The sequence below is a fragment of the Phyllostomus hastatus genome, unplaced genomic scaffold, assembly GCF_019186645.2.
Source record: "Phyllostomus hastatus isolate PE091 unplaced genomic scaffold, TTU_PhHast_1.1 phas_contig_196, whole genome shotgun sequence".
Taxonomy (NCBI): domain Eukaryota; kingdom Metazoa; phylum Chordata; class Mammalia; order Chiroptera; family Phyllostomidae; genus Phyllostomus; species Phyllostomus hastatus.
The window spans coordinates 41487000-41510510 of record NW_025333709.1 but is presented as its reverse complement, the minus strand read 5'-3'; the positions used below and the strand labels follow the sequence as shown (position 1 = coordinate 41510510).

At 32.6% G+C, this 23511-nt stretch overlaps 1 protein-coding gene across 1 annotated transcript in view; it reads left to right on the top strand.

Annotated features, from left to right (window-relative positions):
- Window positions 1-23511, top strand: part of UBA6 (ubiquitin like modifier activating enzyme 6) — a 79473-nt gene that overhangs the window by 46474 nt on the left and 9488 nt on the right. The window contains exons 14-27 of the mRNA XM_045834150.1: window positions 5213-5356; window positions 7190-7257; window positions 7748-7826; window positions 8912-8992; window positions 11077-11154; window positions 12633-12814; window positions 14341-14446; window positions 15930-16019; window positions 16125-16205; window positions 16957-17085; window positions 18949-19000; window positions 19091-19154; window positions 20111-20180; window positions 21755-21826. Coding sequence (XP_045690106.1) covers window positions 5213-5356; window positions 7190-7257; window positions 7748-7826; window positions 8912-8992; window positions 11077-11154; window positions 12633-12814; window positions 14341-14446; window positions 15930-16019; window positions 16125-16205; window positions 16957-17085; window positions 18949-19000; window positions 19091-19154; window positions 20111-20180; window positions 21755-21826 — 1296 coding nt within the window. The remainder of the gene's footprint in view (window positions 1-5212; window positions 5357-7189; window positions 7258-7747; window positions 7827-8911; window positions 8993-11076; window positions 11155-12632; window positions 12815-14340; window positions 14447-15929; window positions 16020-16124; window positions 16206-16956; window positions 17086-18948; window positions 19001-19090; window positions 19155-20110; window positions 20181-21754; window positions 21827-23511) is intronic.

Below are 23511 nucleotides of genomic sequence, written 5' to 3'. Positions count from 1 at the left end.
CCAGCTTCCATTTGAGCAGAAATAAACAGCAGTGTTTGTGTGATTATTTGAAAATTGTGGTGTTCTTATTTTATAAAAATGGAGAAATGAAAGTTTTAATATCTCATTTTATGTAATTAAAATGAAGAAGCAAATAATAAATGTACTGAGAGTAAATCACTAGCTGTAAGTGAAAGACCTCTTATTGCATATTTAGTGGTTAGAAAAATGTATGAAAGGTCAAGAACTGTGTGATTTCACTCACATGTGGGATATAAAGCAAAAAACAACAAATGAGCAAACATAAACAAACACAAAAATGAAATCCTAGGTATAGACAACAGAATGGTGGTTACCAGAGTGGAGAGGTGTGGGAAGAGGATGAAGAGGATAAAGGGGGTCAAATAAGGAGACAGAAGGAAGGAGACCAGACTTCAGGTTGGGAGCACATAAATGAGTGTACAGATATCATATTATAAAGTTGTACACTTGAAGTTGATATAATGTTATTAACCAATGTTATCCCAATACATTTAATTTAAAAGTATAATAAAAATAGCCAAAAACTATTAAGTTAAAAATGTATGAAAGGTAGAAGTAATCATTGAAATCTGTGATGAAAAGGAAGGATCTGATTGGGGATTTATCAGATTTATTGAGATAAAACTTAAATTTCACCCTTTTTAGGTGTACAGTTACTTATATAAAATTCTAAATATAATTAATACATCTTTACACAATTCAGAGTGTCCAGTCATGTACCTACCATGACAATCAAGATATAAAATGTTTCTATAATGCCAATACTTACCTTTTTTAAATAATCAAACATAGCAACCACTATAGTTTTGCCTTTTCCAAAATGTCATATAAATGTACCATTTTAAGTCTGGCTTCTTTTACTGAATATAATGAATTTGAATTTTATGTGCACTGTTGCATGTTTATTTCATTTTATTGCTGAGCAGCATTCCATTGTATAGACATACTACTTTGTCTCTGCACCAGTTGGTAGACCTTTTTGAGTTGTTTCCCGTTCAGGTAGTTATAAATAAAGCCGCTACAAACATGTGCATACCGATTTTGGTGTGGACATGTTTTCATTTCCCTTTGGTGAACACCTAATGATGTATTACAGAGTCATATAATAGATATATCATTTAATTATATAAAACTGCCAAATTTTTTTATAGAGTAGCTGTACCATTTAGCATTTCCACCGGAAATGTATGAGTTTGAGTTGCTCTGCATTCTCTCCATAACTGTATTATCTTATTATCTGTTTGATTTTAGCTATTTTAAAGTATGTGCATTGGTATCATTGTCATTTTAATTTGCATTTATTAATGGCTGTGAATTTGAGTATCTTTCCATATTCTTATTTGTCATTCATATCTCCTTGATAAACTGTTTTTCAAATTTGTTTTTAATTGGGTAGTCTTTCTTTTTTAATTGAGAGGTTTATACATTCTGGAAAGCAGTCCTTTCTTTTACAAATACTGTTTTTCAGTCTGTGCATTATATTTTCACTTTATTACAGCCTTTCAAAAGGTTGTTTTTATTTTCATTTTTTTTGTGATTTGTGGTTTTTTGTTTTTTTTTTTTAAACCCAGGGTCACAAAGCTTTTTCTTCTGTGCTTCTAAAAGTTTTATAGTCTTGTGAATTCATTTTTTATACCATGCAAAGTATAACTCAGGTGTACATGACTGTATTTTGGATTCATTATATACAGTTTTGTAGTTTGTGAGTTCATTTTTTTATACCTTGACAGGTATAGATCAAATATAATTTTTTGTATATGAATATACAGTAATTGTAGCCTATTTGTTGAAAGGACAGTTCTTTCCCTATTCATTTTAATAGCACCGGTACCAACAATTTATTGACCATCTGTATGTATGGCTATATCTGAACTCACTGTTCTCTTCCATTGGTTGTTTCTATTCTTTTGCTACTACCATCCCATTTTGATTACTCTTGCTTTATACTATATCTTAAAATCAGTTTTGGTCTGTAGTATATTTCTCAGAAAGAGTTCAGAATTATAGTATTCTTTATAGTCTATATATTTTAAATTTTTCCTGTAACTTTCATACTTGAAAGACAGCTGGGGTGGATATAAAGTTCTAGGCTCTTTCTTCAGTAATACCTTTCATTGTATCTTACTCTTGAGAAATATGATGTCAGCTTAATTTTCTTATTCTTATAAGTAATGTGGTCTTTTGCATTTAGGCCCTGTATATATTTTTCTATAGATGACTTATGGTTGATTATTCAGTCAATTTTTCCAGCTATACATGAACTCTTTTGGTACGTAGTGGCAGGTTTTGTTTTTTTTTTAAATTTATTTATATCTCCTTTGGGGGATAAAATGGATTATTTTTATTCTTACTAAATTTCTGATTCAGGGTGGAGTATTTTGTGTTTGCTATCCCACATCTCCAAGTGCTGGTTAAGGATATACAATCACCAAATAAAATTTCCTCCCCCTTGTAGTTGGTTTGGCAGAGAAATTTTCACCAGCTGAAATTGAAATGGTTTGATTTTGTTTCCTTATTACATTAGCTTGTTATGATAAACTGGTTTTTCTGCTTATTTTTGGTCAGGGTAAGGATTAGGGGTACTTTTTAGATTTCTACTTCTAGAACCCCTCTTCTCTTAGGATACAAGAAGGAATTTCTTTGTGATAGTGTTTTTGTAGGGAGTGAGGTATATGAGTTGATTTGTCTGTGGATCTCTTTGATTTCTGCCAAATGCTTAACTTTTCCTCTTCCTTCTTTAGCCTCCTCTGTCAAAGGATGTCTCCCCCTTTCTATTTATATCACTTTCTCCCAGAGAAGTTCTTTCACCATAGCCGTTGCTGAGGTCTTAGATTTTATACATGTTCAGTTTATTTTGCATACTCTGTGAGAACTTCTGTTTTCTCAGGATTATTTCAACTGCTTCATCACTGTTAAGCCTTTCGTTCTATTCTGTGGTTATTCTGTGCAGGCAGATTTGCAGCAATATGAAGTCCAGAAATAGTTCTCTTGGAGTTTGGTATTTGGGTTTTTCTTTTCTTTTTTCTTTTCTTTTTTCTTTTCTTTTCTTTTCTTTTCTTTTCTTTTCTTTTCTTTTCTTTTCTTTTCTCTTTTCCTTTTTCTTTTTTTCTTTTCCTTTCTTTTCTTTTCCTTTCTTCTCTTCTCTTTTCTGTTTTCTTTTCTTTTCTTTTCTTTTCTTCTTTTCATTGTTGTTCAGTTACAGTTGCCTCAGCTTTTTCCCTGTTGCTCTTTCCTGTCCATACCCCCCATCCCATTATCAGTGCCCCTGTCCTTTATTCATGTTCCTTGCCCCTTCTTTCCCCTGTTATTCCCCTTACTCCTCCCCTCTGGTCACTGTCAGTTTGTTCTTTATTTCTATGTCTCTGGTTTTGTTTTGCTCATTTGTTTGTTTCATTGATTAGGGTCCACTTATAAGTGAAATCATACAGTATTTGTCTTTCACCACCTGGCTTATTTCACTTAGCATAAAACTCTCCAGTTCCATGCATGCTATTGTGAAGGGTAAGAGTTCTTTCTTTCTGCTGCGTAGTATTCCACGGTGTAAATGTAACACAGTTTTTTTGATCCACTCATTTACTCATGGCCACTTAGGCTGTTTCTAGCACTTGGCTATTGTAAATTATGCTGCTGTGAACATTGGGGTGCATAGGTCCTTTTGAATTAATGTTTCAGGACTTTTAGGGTATAATCCCAGCAGCAAAATCACTGGATCAAAAGGCAGTTCCAGTTTTAGTTTTTTGAGGAAATTCTGTACCGTTTTCCACAGTGGCTACACCATTCTGCATTCCCACCAACAGTGCACTAGGATTCCTTTTCTCCACGGCCTTGCCAGTACTTGTTTGTTGATTTGTTAATGATGGCATTCTCACCCATGTGAAGTGGTATCTCATTGTGGTTTTAATTTACATCTCCCTGATGGCTAGTAATATTGAGCATTTTTTATGTGCCTGTGGGCCCTCTGTATGTCCTCCTTGGAGAAGTGTCTGTTTTTCTATTTACAGGTAACTTGAAGGTCATAATATTCTCTGTTTCCTAGTAATGCTGAAACTCTCGTGGATATGTATGTGTCTTCTGGAGATTGTGTGGGGAAATTCAGATTTAAGCCATTGTCATCCTAAGGCTTCTGTTAACATTCTCATTTTTGTTTTTAATATTATCACTGCCACCAGTGTATGTATTCAAATGGTACAATGAAATGGATAAATGAAATTATAATCTGAGTTGAGTTGAGTGCTAAGTAGTTGAAAAGTAATGATATACAGAAAATCGAAATGGAGTGGGTAGAATAGTGAGTAGATATTAACCTCTTTTTTGTATTACAGACATCTCTGAGAATGTAGTAAAAGCCTTTCCTCTTCCCCCCTCAATGCACAAGTACTATTTTACATAGGATTTCAGGAGATTAATTGAGCTGAACTTGAATTTTAAGGTTAAGATTAAGGTTACTAATATTGAAAAAATAGGAAGAGAAAAAGAAGACAGAACTTGTAAAGAGATCTTTGTCACAAATAAAAAGTTGTGCTAAAACAATAGCTCCAAAATCCGATTCTTCAATATTTCCTTTAAAACACTAAGAAATCTTACTTTGAGCAACATTTCATTTTTTAAGTATGATGAGAGTTTTATAATGATTAACTCTTAAGATTAGTATGCAAAGGTACCATTATGCTCTTAATTTTTTCTAAACTGCCTTTTTAACAATGTATTGCTTTTCACATTTTTCACTTTTTGTTTACCACTTAGAGGACAAACTGATAGCTCCTTATCATTTTTATGGGGTTTTTTATTTATGTGTGTTCAAGTTTTTTCCATAGTTTTCATTAAAATATTTTTTTTTAATTCTGGTTGTTTCTTAATGTTGACAGATATCACAGACCTGTTATTTTTTTAAAAAGCTATAAATGTTAGATATTTTGGTTAATTCCAAATGGTGTCTTAGTGTAGCATAAAAAGTCATAAAACAAGAATGGCAGGTACTAATAAAGAGAAATACTGCTTAGGGTAGCAAGCATGCAGCTGGATCTTCTATTGTGAGATTAGAACTTCTTTAGGACTTAAAAACTAGTGGAGAAATTGAGTGGCTTTTTTTTTTGAAGTTAAGATATAATAATTCTCACATTAAGTCATTGAAATTTTGAATGTACTATGTGAATACTCTTAACATTGTTGTCTTTCATGGCCTATGTTTCAGCCTGAAGTAGATGCTGACATTGTGCATTGGCTTTCTTGGACTTCGCAAGGCTACTTAGCCCCACTTGCTGCAGCAGTAGGAGGAGTTGCCAGCCAGGAAGTATTGAAAGCAGTGACGGGAAAGTTTTCTCCTTTGTGCCAGTGGGTTAGTTCTGGATTTTAATATTTTTTTATATTTAAGGTTGAACTATATATCTATGTAATGAATGTCTTATGCATTTTAGCGTTAATGCAAAAGCAACCTTAAAATATGTTTTGATGCATGAGAGAGATGTGATATGCCTCCAAAACTTAATTCTGTACTTGAAACTAGTATGATCTTGTACTGAAGCTGTTGGGCTTGTAACCCAGAGTTGCATTCTAAGATGTATTTACCTCCTTTGTGAGAGTGAAGGAATGAATTTTCTATCCTTATACTTAGTTAATTTCTTATATTATGAGGTTCTCATTCATGGTTCTCAGAAATCTTGTTCTGTGGAATTTTTGGCACCATCCATCTTTAGATTCCTTTCCTGGATATAAATACTAAAGGTAGAAACAAGGGAATGGTAGATTTCAGAACTAGATAAGGTAAAAGTATAATTTGATATAATCAAAACACTCATTCCTGTTACCAGAAGTAATAATTGGCAGATAATTTCAAAGGACACTCTTCAGGCCCTTACTTTTTTTGAAATGCTTTAAACATTGTGACTTTAACAATGATCATTTTTGTATGTTTTTAAGAAATGCCCACATAATGCTATTTTGATGCTGAATTATTTGGTTTATTTTAACATATTACAACTTTATTTGTAAAAGTCTGGATTAGACACAGCTGTTAACTGCGTGGGAAGTTATATAAAGTATTTTTTTCTGTGCTATAAGTAAATAATAACCATTTGGTCATGTTCAGATTTAGCAACGTAAGTGACATCAATGATGAAAATGAGAGTGAGACTTAGTTCTGTTTTTCATTAACGTAAATTAATTCTGCTTGGTATTTTTAAAATGTTGAAATTGTGGCTTTCTCAATCATTTCCTTGATAGCATATCTAAGTATAAGTGTATAATATACTGAAGCTGGAAAATAAATATAGAGTAATCAAATTACTGTGGATATACAAAAAATAAGTTTTCTCTCATCTTCCAAGTTCTTTTTGCTGACCTAATAACCAAATTTACATGAGTCAGATTAATAGGAGAATATGTCCAAAGTTTATTAAGGATGTAATGTGGAGGTGTCATAAGAATATGAAACCCTAAAGAGTCATGGGTAGTTGAGGTTTACATGCCATCTGGACAAAGGAGAGAGAGGCAGAGGTCTGTGATTTCAAAGGGAAAGCCGGCAGTTTATAGATGAGAAAGAGCAAACATGTGGTAAACAAAATCTTTCTGGGCCCCCCAGAAACAGTAGGAGACAGAGGGAAGTTCAGCAAACAGGCTTTGCTAGACTTCTACCTGCCTGCCACATTTGGTTCATGTTGCTAAGGTCCCTTCCTTTCAGCAGGTTTTTCTATCTGAATTTCTTTAGTCAGGTAAAGGGAGAGGGTCAAAGGTTCTTTCTGAGTATTTCATGTCTTAACCAGCTTAAAACCAATTTCCCAAAATGCATATTTTGTGGTGGCAAAACTTTGGTCTCTTCATTACTTATTCAAATGCAGCTACATTTGAATGGGGCTTCAGGAGCTTTTGTGTAGTTATAAAAATAGATTTGGAGGTGAAGTTGCCTTTTGTTTGTAAAACAAACATCTTTAAGATGGCTAAATGACATGAATCAAATTATATCTTTTAGCAAAGCCTTCAGATTTAATTATTGTTTTAATAAAAGAATGTATATGCATATCGTATTCAAAACAATTATAGTTTTAATGTATTCTAAATTGGTATTTTTAATTTTATTTTCCTTAATTATAAATAATTATAGAAGAGAGGTATTTTTTTCTAGTTATTTAAATTTTATACATAGTAAGTTATATTTTTTATCTTCTATTTTAAGTTATACATTGAAGCAGCAGATATTGTTGAATACCTAAGCAAACCTGAACGTGAAGAGTTTCTTCCACGGTAATATTGGAATTTCTGTTGCTTTTTTCTTATTTGTATATTTGTAAGAGGCAACTGGATTAAAAGAGCTTTTGTTTAAACATGCAGTTGTTTTAAATATCTTTTCTGAAACCTAACTCATTCATTTTTGCAGTTCTTTCCTATTCAAAGGTGACATGTCATAATAATGCCATATGTCTTCACCACTTTACAAATAATGAATATAAAGTTTAAATTGTATGTTTTTATGAGAATGATTAGCATTCAAATATTCTGATGAACAGTTGCTATTCTACAACTATTATTTATATCAGAGATTCACCTTTTTGAGTCACAAATCTCTGAGATGCTGATTAAAGAAAGCTATGGTTCATTTTCCCCCAAATACACATACCCCAGAAGTTTTGCCTTCATCTTAAAGTACAATATTAAATTTGTATTAACAATGAAACTAATCTTAATAAATGTTTTAATGCCTTTCTGGGGTTTTTTGGCATATTATTTTTTTCAGAGGAGATAGATATGATGCCTTACGAGCCTGCATTGGAGACAGTCTATGTCAGAAGCTACAAAATTTGAATATCTTCTTGGTAAGTATAAATAATGATGAAAATGAATAGTATATTCATACTGCTGTTGCGTGTCAGCAAGTTAATTTATTAAACCAAATATGAGTACACGTTCTAACATAGTAAATGCTTAGAACCAGGGTTTGCAAACTGTGGCTGATAGACCTAATCCATCCTGCTGTTTGTTAATGAAGTTTCATTGGAACATAGCCACACCCATTCATTTATGTATTGTCTAGGACTTCTTTTATGCTCTAATAGTGGTTTGCGTGGTTGTGACAGAGACCATAATGGACTGCAAAGCTGAAAATATTTACTGTCTGGCTCTTCTCAAAATTTTGCCAACTACTGATCTAAAGAATTAATACATGTAAAATGAGCCCTGACCGGTGTGGCCCAGTTGGTTGGACGTAGTCCCACAAGACGAAGGGTCACTGGCTCCATTCCCGTTCAGGGCACATGCCTGGGTTGTACTTCATCCCCAGTCAGAACGTGAACAAGAGGCGGCCAGTCGATTGATGTTTTTCTCTCACATTGATGTTTTTCTCCCTCTCTTTCTCCCTCTCTTCCCCTCTCTATAAAAAATAAAAGTAAAATGAAAATGTGAATATGATACTTTTGAACATTAAATAATTTTCTAGAAATACTTTGAAATTAGTTGGAGGTTTTTATCCATTTTGCTTCTCACTAAGTGAAGGAATATGTAGGCAGATTCTGTCTTCCTTAAATATCTTTATATTTAAGGGATAAATCATTTTTATTAATTTGTTGTGCTGATATTTTGCGCTATTTCTAGCTTATATAAAACAGAAATGAACTCAGTGTTAGACTTTTTTGTTTGGAATTTTACAATGTCTTCTGTTTAAAAGAGATTCAAATATTGTGCTTTTATCTTATTTGGTTTACACATTTTTTTTCTGTAACTGAGACAATAATAGCATTATAAATGAGTTAAATACTTTAAATTAAAATGAATTACAGATGTTCAAACTATTTTTAAAAGTATGTGTTTATTGTAAGGTAGCATTGATGAAAATTATTAAATCTCTCTGTAGTAAGTAGAATCTCTAATTTTATTTAATCTGAAATATTTTTCTCTTCCATAGGTAGGATGTGGAGCCATAGGCTGTGAAATGTTAAAAAATTTTGCTTTACTTGGTGTTGGCACAAGCAAAGAGAAGGGAATGGTAAGATATAAATTCTTAAGAGTTAAAAGTTTATACATATTTCCCTTGCTCACCATTTTTTAACTCTATTTGACTACATAGACCTAAAGTATTAGTTTCTGAAGATTAATCATTAAGCTAGAAATAGGAAGATACTGATTGTACTCTGACCACTTTTTTCAAGTTATATGACTCTGTGGGAAATCACTTCAGTTTTTTGCTCTTAAATTTCTTTCTGTAATACTGTGCAGCTGATGTCTGTACACCTACCTCATTATGTTATTGTTAAAATCAAATGTAAAAGGGCTTTGTAAACTATAAAGCACATTAATATTGTTATTTTGTTAGATACTATTGGAATTATTAAATAAATCTTTAAGGTGGAAGAAGCTAACATTAGAAAGTTGAGGGCTACTCAGACATAATTTTAGTCAGTGATTGTCAAAAGAACAGGGAATAATGTAAACTTGTGTATATAGTTTAAATTTTTAAGGCTGTAAGTGTTGAGTTAATTGGGAAGCCATGTTTTATATTTAATTAAAAATGTGTTTTACAGCCCTGGCTGGCATAGCTCAGTGGATTGAGCATGGGCTGGGAACCAAAGTGTCCCAGGTTCGATTCCCAGCCAGGGTACATGCCTGGGTTGCAGGCCATAACCCCCAGCAACCGCACATTGATGTTTCTCTCTCTCTCTGTCTATCTCCCTCCCTTCCCTCTCTAAAAATAAATAATATCTTTAAAGAAAAGAGTTTAAAAAAATTTAAAAAAAATGTGTTTTACGACCTGGCTGGTGTGGCTCAGTGGATTGAGTGCCGGCCTGCGAACCAAAGGGTCGCCACTTGGATTCCCAGTCAGGGCACATGCCTGGGTTGTGGGCCAGGTCCCCAGGGGGGGATCGCATGAGAGGCAACCACACTTGGATGTTTCTCTCCCTCTCTTTCTCCCTCCCTTTCCCTCTCTCTAAAAATAAATAAATAAAATCTATTCTTTTAAAAAATGTATTTCACTTTAAGATATAAACTAGCTTCCCAGAGTAGTGATTTCATACATTTGTCATGGTGACTAATAATGAGTAATTTTGTAGTTAATTAAACTTTGCTTATTATTTCACTCAAAGAGGTGTTTGTTACTATTACAGTTTTGGACAGATGTTCTACATTTATATTATTCTTGCTCAGTAATTATGTTCCACAAACTGCTGTTAGTTCTGGTGGTTTTAAAAAGATATTTCTCAAAAAGAAATAAACTCCTTCATTGAATGAGTTTGGGAATACTTTTTAACTTTTTGGAAATTCACAATCCATATTAGCCTGTAAAGATCAGGAAAAGAGTTACAGTAAACCTACTGATTTTCCAGTAACAAAACAAGGTAAGTGGATTGGAACAGATTTTTATTCTATTGCAAACACATAGACTTACTGTATAAATTATTTTTTAAGTGTTTGCATACATAGCCAAACTAACTGGAAAGAAGTAAAGAAAAATCCCTAGATTTTTCGAGGGACGGTAAGAAAAATTAATTCGTGAGCTAAAAGCAGTACCTGGTTATGGTACTGCTTTATCTTCAAGACAGATAAAGACATCAGACAAATAAAATGATAAAAGATTATTATTTATTGGTTCTCACAGAAAAAGTTATCAGGTAACGTGAGCAGTAAGCGAAGCAAGGGTAAATAGAGGCATTTGTAAACATTGTTAGATTGATTTTTAAAACTTCTAATAAAAATAAATTTGATTTGGAAGTGGGAGGATTAAAAATAAGTAAAATATTTATTGATAACATGGAAAGTAGAAAAGAAATTTATAGTCTAATTGTTTAGGAACACGATAATTTTAGCTCTTCAGTCACATGTACATGTTAAAATTTTGAATGTAACCACATAAAAATAAATGTTTAATTTGACATTTCTTTGTTAAAAATTAATTATAATTAAGTATAGGTATAAAAAGAGTAGTAATGGTAATCATTTTCTATATTTGTATTCATATAACTTTTACCAGCTAAATAATTTAGAATAGCTTGGGAGTTGTTTTAGTCATCCTGAGAAAAGCAGAATAGATTTAAACTTATTCATTACATATTTTTGCCCTTTTCTTGGTATTAGATTACAGCTACAGATCCTGACTTGATAGAAAAATCCAACTTGAACAGGCAATTCCTATTTCGTCCTCATCACATACAGGTGTGTTGCTCTCCATTTCAGAATTAAATCATCTGTTGTATTATACAAAACAGAAGTTTCTTTTTCAAATGTAGAAAATGGTGCTTGACAAGCCTAATACATTTTTTAATAATTGGATCTTCTAAAATTATCAAATACTGAGAATGATTATAGGAAAATATATTAATGTTTAATATAAAACTTGGTTTTGCCTTGATTTAGGATATTCAAAGCTGAGTTGTGAATTGTGGGCAGTATTTTTTTTTTCATTTTGTAATTACTAAAATATGTCTACATATTTAATTTTAGAAACTGCGGATATGTATAGAAACAGATTCTCTAATTTGAATGTTAAAGTTTAGCACTTGGAATTTTGTAATCTTGTGATCTTGTTTGACTATTTAACATCCCTTATTATTGTAAAATAATGCTTTTTTTTAGTCTTTTTTATAGAGATTAAAACATTTAAGTCAGGAAAAGAAGCAATTTGGTCAGTCAAGCAAATTTGCTTTTATTTTAGAAATTTTTTTTTTACTTTCAACACTCATATTAATTATAGCTAACTAAGCTTAAGAATGTCATTGTAAATAGAGAAGTAACTAAAGCAGGTGGAATAGTTAACCTAATAGTCTCATTTATCCAAATATAAAGGACTAAGTAACAGGGTCTCGTAAACTAAAATGTATGTCACAAAATTCATATACTTAACTGCCTTTAAGTTATAGAAGAACTATAAAGGCCTATTTATTCTTATTTTACTGAGTTCTGACAAAGTTTGTGCTTTGTATCTATGCTAACAGCACTGAGAAGTAAAAACATCTCAGCTTAGCAATGTGAGCAGAGACAGAAATACCATTAAAGCTAGATACATGTATTGAAACAGAATGGTCTATAGATATTTAGTGTCAGAGGCAGTACTTCCAAATGAACTTTGTTGACACCTGAAATGACACTAACGATTTTTTAAGAAAAGAATTAATTATATTTATGGTATTCTTTTTTATAAAAATGAAAAAATAAATTTTTAAATGTTTACATCCAGAAATAGTAATATTTTTTGAAGATTTTTTTCGTAAAGTGTTTGATTCTCAAACCTGTGAGAGCTCATTTTCTGCAGTTTGGATTTCTAATGTTTTACTTAATGTATTCTCATCTTTTTCTAGGCACTTAGCCGATTTAAACCTTATAACTATAATAGAAAAAACAATGTACTTTTAGCTAAACTTTTAACTAATATACTAAGAACTCTAAAGCACTTAGCTAAAAAAAGAGAGAATTGGATTTCTGTTAATAATATGTAAATTATTTAGACTAATATGCACTATTAAATGTGATATGGCTACAATGAATGTAATTTCCACAAACTAAAAACTGAAATTGATCTCAGTACTCCCACCTCACACATATTTTCCAAAGTGATAAGAATGTTCAGTAAATTCAGTCATAGCCTGTCTTTTCTGTTTAACATTTTATTTCTTCGGTTTTTGTTATTTGTTTAGAAACCTAAAAGCTATACTGCTGCTGATGCGACCCTGAAAATAAATCCTCAGGTGAAGATAGATGCACACTTGAACAAAGTATGTCCAGCCACTGAGGCTATTTACAGTGATGAGTTCTACACTAAACAAGATATAATTATCACTGCATTAGATAATGTGGAAGCCAGGAGATATGTAGACAGGTATGTCATTGAAACTCAGGTGCATAAAGAATTGTCTTTCTTTTATTTTCACTTCTGTTTTCCAAAATTTTATTTGTTGAAAAGCTACCAGATTTTTTTATTCTTTATGTTCCTATGTACCTCTCAAACCCTGTGATGATTTCCCATTATATCTAGGATAAAATTCAAAATCTCTCACATGGTCTAAATGTTTTGTTTTGGGTTTTTTTAAAGATTTTATTTATTTATTTTCAGAGAGGGAAGGGAGGGAGAAAGAGAGAGAGAGAGAGAGAGAGAGAGAGAGAGAGAGAGAGAGAGAGAAACATCAATGTGTGGTTGCTGGGGGTCACGGCCTGCAACCCAGACATGTACCGTGACTGGGAATCGAACCAGCGACACTTTGGTTCGCAGCCCGTGCTCAATCCACTGAGCTACGCCAGCCAGGGCTTAAATGTTTTTTTATAGTATCTGCCACCTGTCCACCTCCCCAGCTTCAAGTTTACCTATTCCTTCCTACTTCCTTTTATTTTAGCTACACATTTTTTTTGGTTCTTACAAGGCATTCAGTATTTTTTTAACCTCAGGGACTGAGGTCATACTCTTCTTCAGCCTCAGAAAATTATGTTTATCTTGTTCCAAAACCCCAAAACTTGATCCCAAATTACTATTTATACTTCACCTACTTTAGTTTCTTTTTCTTCATCCTTTAATCGCTGCCTAAATGTGTGTCTTCAAACAGGCTTTCTTTAACGCTGAAATTCTAAATTAGAATCCCCTATAGTAATCTTTTATAGAACTAAGCATTTTCCTTTGTAGCACTTATTTTTATTGATACACATATTTATTTAATGTTTGTTTCCTCATTAAATCGTTTATTTAGGGGCCATTTATTTTCTCATCACTGTATCATCAATGAATATTTGTTAAATAAGATGTGTGAGTGACAATGATATGCACACCTTACATAATTTTCATTACATCTTTATATGACTTTTTAATGTTACAGTGTTAGAGCAGGCATATAAACAGGGAAAATTTACCAGTTGAGAGTGTAGTGAAAGGTTTATACTCTTGGGCAGAGGAAGGAAAAATAACTTTAATGAAGTGTGCAGAATATAGGTATTATAAGTATTAACAATGTATAATGTTGTTTGGAATAAAGAAAGCATTGAGAATATTACAGTGGGATAGAACCTGTATTCAGAAAAATGATCAAAGAAGAAACAGGAAGCAAGAGAAGAAAGGATAACACAGTTAAGAGTTAACCTAGCAGAAAACAAGTCGAAGGCCAAATCTGGTGGTGATGTTTGAAGTGGCAGTAGTAATAGTAGAAGGTAAAGACAGAAATTACTAGATTGACCAGGATTTGTTGAGGAAGGGGGACAGAAATGATGAATGGGTTGTTTGGTGGTAATGTATATTTCCTAAAATATTATAGTCAAGAAGTGATCAGTATGTGAAGGGGTCAATAGAAAGTGGTAGGATTTCCTCTGCTTACATCGTTAGTGCTCACTTTTATGTTGGTTTCCTATTATCTTTTCAAATAGCCGATGCATAGCAAACCTACGGCCACTCCTGGATTCTGGAACAATGGGCACTAAGGGACACACTGAAGTTATTGTACCTCATTTGACTGAATCCTATAATAGTCATGTAAGTGAACCAGTTTTTTTGAAGTAAATGTCACTTTTTTATTTATATCACAACTTTTTTGTCTTCATAAGTCACCACATTTGATTTAGCTTCTCTAGTCCTATGTTTGATCTGCCATTGATGTGCATGTATATGTATATGTACAATCTTAAAAACAGCTGATTTTTGTAAATCATCAAAATTTTGGCTTTTGGCTTTCTGGATTCTATTCTATTTATTGTTTATATCTCAGAGCTGCTTGATTAGTTTTCCAACATTTAACTTTTACAAAATCTTACTGAAGAATTAGTTTCTCTGTATGAAGGACCAAGATATCTATATACATATATTTTCTGTAAATGATATCTAGATACAACTTTTTTTTTAACCCCCATAAGTAATCTTGAGATACTGACAAAGTTGAAAGCCACTGACCTAAGTGGTTGTAGGCCTTAGGATTTAAAGAAGGAGCAACCCTAGTTGTAAAAATTGAAAGAAGTATATGTAAATATTTCTTTACTTAATGAAAGTGTTTGGTTTAGTAAAATTTCAAAATTTTTAACAGATTTTTTTTCCCATTTACTTTTATGAAATCAGAAATTTATATAATGAAAATATAATAGGCCAGTTGATAAGTTTAAGTTGAAGGAAATTAGATGGAGTAGATCATGATATGTTGGATGTCATGTTGAAAATTTTTCAAAGTAGGGAATATTATAAAATTTCAAAACTTCCCTTGATTTGCTCATTCTGCATCTTTCCCAAACCTTCTCCTGTATTCTCTGACTTTAAACTTAATAATTTAATACTCCTCTGGCTTACCTCTTTGGCTTATATTTCATGGTATTTTAAAAGTCAATGAATTAAAATATGAATCTCCAAGTAGGAAGAGAAAAAGTAAGTCATTTTAGATTGGGTAAACCAGTAAACATGAGCCAAAGGTGCCCTATAATACAATATGGATTTTTTTTTCAGTGGTTTCTTTTCACATGAGACAACACAGACATTGCCATTTGCCATTTATTTTTCACTTTCTGCAAAAAACTGTACTGAGCATGAAGGACAAACATAATCATGCTCTCCAGTTTTTTCCTCCATGGAGAAACTCATGGTATGCTCACTGTATTGAGGACTCTTGAATTACTTTTCATAATAGAGAGTGGTGTAAAGTTTTACTTGTAACCTTGATTCTTGGAGGAGGAAAATTAGTTCTTCATGGTGGTCTGCGATGAGTACTGCATGATACCAAAATGAGTGCACAGATGAAAGTGATAATAGAATTCATGGTGGTTGTTACATTGCCATTAACAAAAATATGTTAAGCATCAAAAGAATCAATTTGTCCTCTAGTGCCAAGAAGAAAGAGGGTATAAAAATACTGAGCTTATTATATTTTTGAATTTTATTTTATTATTTTTTAAATTATCTTAAAACATTCAAGTAAATTCAGTCAGTAAAAAATTGTCATTGCATCTCTTAACTGTTATCATATTTTATAAATTAGCGGGATCCCCCAGAAGAGGAAATACCATTTTGTACTCTAAAATCCTTTCCAGCTGCTATTGAACATACTATACAGTGGGCAAGAGATAAGGTAATACAGATCTTTTTTCCAAGGAATATTTTTTTGTAGTAGAAAAGATATTTTCAACTTTCAATTAGACTTCTGTTTGTAACTTCTCCCTCTTTTCCATAATAGTTTGAAAGTTCCTTTTCCCACAAGCCTTCATTATTTAACAGATTTTGGCAAACCTATCCATCTGCAGAAGAAGTCTTACAGGTGAGAATAAGTACATTTTAATACAAACAATACTTTGTGTAATCTTATTTTCAAGTTGTTTGCAAATGGTTTATTTTATCTCCTTAAAAGGGGATTAAAGGAGTTACTATTGTTTGTAGTAAGTACATCAGGAATCTTAAAATTAGCAGGTCACAAATGGCTATTTATTTTAGTTTGGTTGATTATATGGAGTTGCCAATATTTGACCACATTTAACCTCAAGACATCAATTCATATGTTTCAACCTAAGAGAGATGTTATAATAATGCTAGAAGAACTGCAAATAATAAAACAGTTTGTTAAGCTCTTTGAGTTCCAGTGAAACTTTCACAATTGGCCAGTAATATCTCAGACTTTTTACTCCTAGTGAGGGCACTTCAAAGATGTTTTCTTACTTTATTTTAATCCTATACTAACAATGCCAGCTTTTTAGTATAAAACATTCTTCGTACTTCTTTTAGGAGGTACGTATATCGTACTAATAGCTAGCAAGATATGAAGATAACTTGGGAAACATGTAACTTTAGCTAAAATTTCATGAGCTATTTGTTTCTGTTTACCCTCCAAAAAAGAGAAGAGAAAGGAGGAGAGGAAAAAGTCAGGGACAAGGAACTTGCATTGGAAAAAAATCCTGAGACACAAGAGATGGCACTTCAAACATTGGCCAGTATTTCCTGGGGGAGAGAGTGTGTGTGTGTGTGTGTGTCTGGTGTTCAACTGGAAATGCATTTGTTTTGTTTTCTCATTCTAGAAGCTACAAACTGGACACAGTTTAGAAGGCTGTTTTCAAGCTATTAAGTTACTTAGCAGAAGACCTAGGAATTGGTTCCAGTGTGTAGAGTTAGCAAGATTAAAGTTTGAAAAGTATTTTAACCATAAGGTAAGTGTGCATTACAAAACATTAAGTTCTGAGCTTGGCTCATTTGATGACTACCCAGTAAATTTCATTGGTCCTAAATGTCTGATCTTTATTTGTGGAAAGTTTTTAGAAATAAGTAGTAGATTCAGTGAAAACCAGTGCTGGGCACACAACTAATTTCTCTTTGAGTCTTACTGATTAAAGAATACATTTATACTTCACCCAGTGGCTTGTTAGTTATGCATTTAACTGATCCTTCTCTTTCTGTGTGCAAAATTGGATTTTTCAATAGAAGTTCCCACTGGAGTGTAAGGAATGCATTTCAGCAGTAGTGTTAAAGTAGTTTGTTTTTCAGGGGAAAACAAGAGACTGAGAAAATAGAGATATTCAGTCAGAAATTTGGTTGGAATTTTGCCTTCCCCACTGTGTCTGATAATCATATTTTGTGTCTCTTCCCTCATCTGTAAAATGAAGATAACAAATTAGTACCTAATTCACAGGACATTGATGAGGCTCAAATGAATTAATACATGTAAAGCATTCAGAATAGTACCTGCCCCATAAATACTCACTAATTAACTGTTATTCTTATCTCCAACAACACAGTTGCTAGAAGGTGTCCTGCACTTTCTCTTTAGTCTCTTCCTCTCTTTAGGCATTTACCTATTGGAAGATAAATTAAGTTCATCTTTTTTAAAAAGTTGTTTGATTATACTCATCCTTGCTTTTCACTTTTCTCTTGGCTCTGCTTCTTGGAAAAAGTGGCTTCTACTCACCTTGTCCAAGTTTTCATCCAGTAAATTGTCTTTCCCCATTGCTATTCAATTTATCCTTATCATGATTATCAGTGACCTCCTGTTTAAAAATATAAAGAATTCTTTGTAGTCCTTATCTTCTATAGGTTTTTTTAACTTTATCATGGAAAAATTGAACAGTAGAAATATAGAGAAAATAGTATAATGAACCCCCATATAGTCCTCATATATCTTTTCTTCAGGTTTAACAATTATCAATTTATAATCTTGTTTTCATCCGTAACTCCATCCAGGATACCCTTCCTCAGATGTTTTTAAGCAAATCTCAAATATATAAGTCTAAAATAAAAAATAATATATATTTTACTGTTTAAATTTTTGTCTTAAGGATTAGCTCTTTAAAGTAGCAGAATATGTAAAATATGCCAGCATTTCTGTAAAAAGGGATGAAATAATCTATATTTGTGTTTGCTGTAGATGCTGTTAACCTAAACACAAAGGGCCAAATTAAGAGGCAACAAGCAATTTATCAGAGATCCAAAATAACAGTTATTTAGGAAAGAGTGATTTAGGTAGAAACTAGTATAGTGTTCCCATCAGGAGATGAAGGCGAGGGGTGTTCATGAGAGGGAGAAGGGGGAAAATATCATGAACAGAAGGGAGGAATTTTTATGGGTCTTAATACTCTAAAGAAGAAATTTTTGTAGATGCAGATGCCGGGATAGTATTGCTAATTGTTAAAAATATCTTTAATTTTTCAGTCTGGTAGTCATAATGCTTTCCTGTTAGCTTTGCAAACAGTTGTTTGCAATACGGTGGGTGGGCCCGGTCCAGTGGTTATTTCACCCAGTTGTACCATTCCAAAGGTTTGAGGAATAAGACCTTGAAGGTATTTCCTTGGATGGCCACTCAGACTGTGTTTTGAAGTGGCTTTGTTTATATTATTTTTTATAATGACAAACTATAAGTGTTGATTTTTTTTAATAACAAAAGAGGTTAATTCCAGGTGTAGGGGAAGGGGGAGCATGACAATCCAGAAAAGAGAGATGTAGTGCAAGAGTGGCTTGGAGAATTCACTGTATATCTTCTGCGTATTTTAATTTTTTTTACCTTCTGTTTTTTTCTTCAGGCTCTTCAGCTTCTTCACTGTTTCCCTCTAGATACCCGATTAAAAGATGGCAGTAAGTATAACCAAGTGAGTGTTGAGAAGAAAGTTTAATGTAATTTGTTACTGCCTGCCTCCATTTAAAATAATATTTGTATTTTGTTAGGTTTGTTTTGGCAGTCACCGAAGAGGCCTCCCTCTCCAATAAAATTTGATTTCAATGAACCTTTGTAAGTTTTGTATCCAGTTTTGTATACATTTTTATTGTAAATCTGGAACATTGTGTAGGCTTATCTTATTGGATGAAAATTTCAGACTCTTTAGTGTAAAATTATTACATCCCTGTTAATCTAAGTTATTACATCCCATAGTCTTGCCAACCAAGCCAGTCATAACACTTTTTTCCATCTCTTCTATTAATATATCTCTGCAATAAATAATCTTATTATTTTTATCTTTTCTAAAGTGAACCCAAAGTGTCACATCTATGACTTTATCCATAAAGAAGTAAAATGACAGCCAATGTTTTCTATTTAATGAAGCTAGTATGTAAGAAACTTAAGTTATATGGGGGTAAAAATGATTAAATATCTCCCTAAATAATCTCAAATTAATTTTCAGAGGAGTTTGTTTTTGAGTGAATACCTGTATACCTATTGGTATGAGATATATACTTTATTTACACACATGTATGTATATTTTTTAATTAAACACTTACTTAGCTTGTAAGCCTTCTTTTATGCTTAGTTTTTTCATCTGGTGCTTATTTTAGGTTTCTAGTCACCTGATCCTGACTATTTCTCTTGTCAAACTTGTTTTTGGACAAACTCATTTGCTTAGTTTGAACTTGATATACACTCTAAAACTAAATGTTTAATATTTTCTTATGAATTTTCTTTTGCTAGCCTAATTTTTGCTTTTCTGGCCACCAGATCCCTAGAGTAATCATGATTTCTATCTAAATTTCAGTGACTGCTTATCAGGATAAACATCTGATGTTTTCTCTTTTATAGCTTTTGCAATGCTTACTTCTAGACCAGAATTTCACTGCCCGAATTTTAAAAATATATAATTCTGTAACAAAAATTCTGTAGTTACTTTGCAACGTTGTAATGTGTATAGTTTCTGATGAATTAAACATCTGATTTGAAATTATATTCACACTTTATTTTTTTAATTTCAAAAGGCACTTCAGTTTCCTTCTGAATGCTGCAAAATTATATGCTACAGTCTATTGCATTCCATTTACAGAAGAGGTAAGATATTCTTCAAGCCATAGCAATGATACAAAGCCAGGCTAGTAGAATTAGGTGACTTAGCAGTTAATTGCATCATCAGAATATATTTATATATTATGAGAATTGTTCTTTAATATGTTTTTTATTTTGTTTTAGTGTTGCCCATTCTAACATAGCAGAAACTAAAATCTCATCGCAGCATTACTAAGTAGAAGAAAGTAAATTTTTCTAAGTAGTGAAACAAATATTTGTAAAAGCAGTCTTTATTTTCAAAACATTTCAATCCTATTAACTTTTATTATAATTACTCTGAAAACCCAAAGGGAACTATTTCCTGGAATTTAAAAATATTTCATAGAGATTCTCTAACATTTGTTTGGCTTATTTTGTGATATTTATATACTTTTCAGGAAATTTGAAAATGTTACCCCATATTGATATTTCTTAACCTTTTTCGTCATATTCATTGTCTTAGATATAAATCATTGACTAACTCTAAAGGACCTAATAGTATAGTTTTATTTGAGAGGCAGATTTGCATTAGTCTTTTTTTTCCCCCACAAATGCATATTATAGCTAAATGAATTGCTATATTTTATCTAGGCTGAATGGGAAAATATGAACCAGATTCATCATTAATACTGGCTATTTTGGATCCAGATTCAAATGGATCTAGCAGTTTTGGATCCAGATAAAAATGCCTGTTGTAGATTAATCCTTTTTAGAGTTAATGTGCAGTAAAATGTACTGTAAATGTCTGATAAAAATAGTGGCATACAGATTGGTATCCTTTTTGTAAAAAGACTAGTAATTTTTTTTAAGATTTTATTTGTTTATTCCTAGAGAGGAGAAGGGAGGGAGAAAGAGAGGGAGAGAAACATCAATGTGTGCTTGCCTCACAACCCCCCTGCCAGGGACCTGACTGGGTCAGGCATGTGGCCTGACTGGGAATCAAACCAGTAACCTTTCAGTTCACAGGCTGGCGCTCAACCCACTGAGCCACACCAGCCAGGGCTAAAAGGACTAGTAATTTTATGCTGTGTCATAGGTGTTCTCAAAGCCAGTTTGTTTCAGTTTTTTCTAAGCAGCTTTTTAATAGTAAGTATGGACCTGATAACTTTACATTTATCCAAGTTTATCTTGAACCATTTAAATATTCTCCTGTGTCCAAAGGTATTTACTTATTCACTTATTTATTTTATTTATTAAGAATAAGTTTATATAGGGGGCTTTGTAAAACAATGAATAGATCCTGATTTCAAAGTACTCAGTCTGATACTCACAAGTAGTCATAAAACTACCTTTATAAAAATTTGTGAAAAGAACTCAGATTTCAAGGTTTTTGACAAATAACTACTTTTTCACACATACCACTTTCTCCCCCAGCCTTTAGAGTTGATATTTCTGTAGAAGATAAATGTCATAAATGAATGTATGATAGTCAAATACATCCATTTATGGAAGTAAATAGTCAAATGATAAATTATTCAAATATTTTAGTATGAAAAAGAATTTTTATAGAATGATTTTAGCTTTAGAATTCAGAATTTAAAGAATAAGTTTGTTGATATAATTACTTTCTTAAAAAACAGGACATATCAGCAGATGCCCTCTTGAATATTCTTTCCGAAGTAAAGATTCAAGAATTTAAACCTTCCAGTAAGGTATGTTTAGAAATTCTTTTATTCAGCAAATAGTTACTGAACTTCTCTGCATGTCAAATCCATTCTAAACTTGGCGAATTCTTCAGTGAATAAACAAAACAAAATCCTTGCTCTTGTAGAAGTTATATTCTAATTAGCCAGGGCAGTCTATTAAAAAAAGATGCCATTAATTACAAAATATTGCAAAGTGGGCATAAGTGCTAAGAAGAAAAAATAAAACAGGAAAAAAAGAAAGCACAATGAGGCAGGTGATATTTCATATGGGATGGAAGGGGAAAGGCTCTCTGATAAGGTAAATTTGAGCTGAAGCCTGAAGGAAGTGAGGGAGTGAGCCGTTCTGTTATCTGGTAGAAGAGCAGTGCAGGCAGCAGGAACAAGGCCAAAGGATGGCCTCAAAGGATTTTGAAAACCAGGGTTTTTCCAGAGGAAAAATATGCAAGTTAAGAATGGTAGACGGTGATATTGGAAAGGCAGATGGAGTTAGTTAATCCAAAAGTTATGGGTTATTGTTAAGCTGTAGGGGTAGTTGGAGTTACGAAAAGTACTTTGTGTTTTATTGAGGTGAGGTAAGTGGCCAGTGGAGGATTTTAAGCAGAGGACACAATCTGACTTAATAGTTAAAACGATGACTATGGTTGTTCTGATAAGAATGATTATATAAAGACAAAAGAGAGGAAGTAAGAAGGATATTAGGAGATTATAGGCAAAAATGATGAAGTAATAGGTAACAGGGAGTTGGGATAAGGAGTTGGATTCTGTGTGTATTTTGCGGTAGCCCTGACAGGATTTGTAAGGAATTGGAACTGGAGTGTGAAAGAAAAAAAGGATTGTTACTTTCTTACTTGAAAAAAGAAGCAAGCTTAATAGCTCTGAGTAAGAAGGAGAAGATGAAGTTTGAGCATAAAAAGTAAGGTATGAAATAATTGCCCCAAGGAGTGGGAAAGTCACTTGATTAGAAGATGTGGTAGAATTGTGAGACAGCACTGAGCATCTATTTAATGGTAACCCACTTAGTGTATTCCACTAAATGTAGCTGGAGAAAAGGCAATTACTGCTTGGATGCTACTGTAGAACACATGGAAAATTGGATGTAATAGGGTTGGGATTTGCCAGGCAAATATGTTGGAAAGAGAAAGATACAGGGAATAATAATAAAAATGGAACATGACATTTAGGCAAGGTGAATAGGAAAGTTTGAAAATACTAAGTTTTTTTCCCTACATTTTCATTATGTACGTTTTGAAATGCACTCTAAAAATCATCCCTGAAACAACCTTCTGATTCTCTTACCCTTTAGTTATACTGGAAAATGCAGAGTATTGCCTGCCTCTCTGAAATATTGGAGAAAGAAGTGGTGTGCGCAGTCTTCCACCCTGCATTTGTATTTTAGGGAAGAGGAAAACTTGTAGGCAGCAGATTTTTTACAAGTAGATGGGTTTGCTAAGTGAAACATTCATGACTTGTAGTTTATTAAGAATAAAAGTACAGAAAGGGTAAACAGCATTTCTGTACAAAGAAGGTTCCTAGCCCAAGTTTCGAATGGGCAGAACTGAGAGAACCAAGGAAACATGCATCGACAACTGTACTAGCCTTCATTGTTTTCTCTTCAGTATGTTTTCTGGTCTGAATTACTTTTTTTTTTTCTATCAGAGTTTTAGGGTAATACATTATCCTGATCAGTGTGA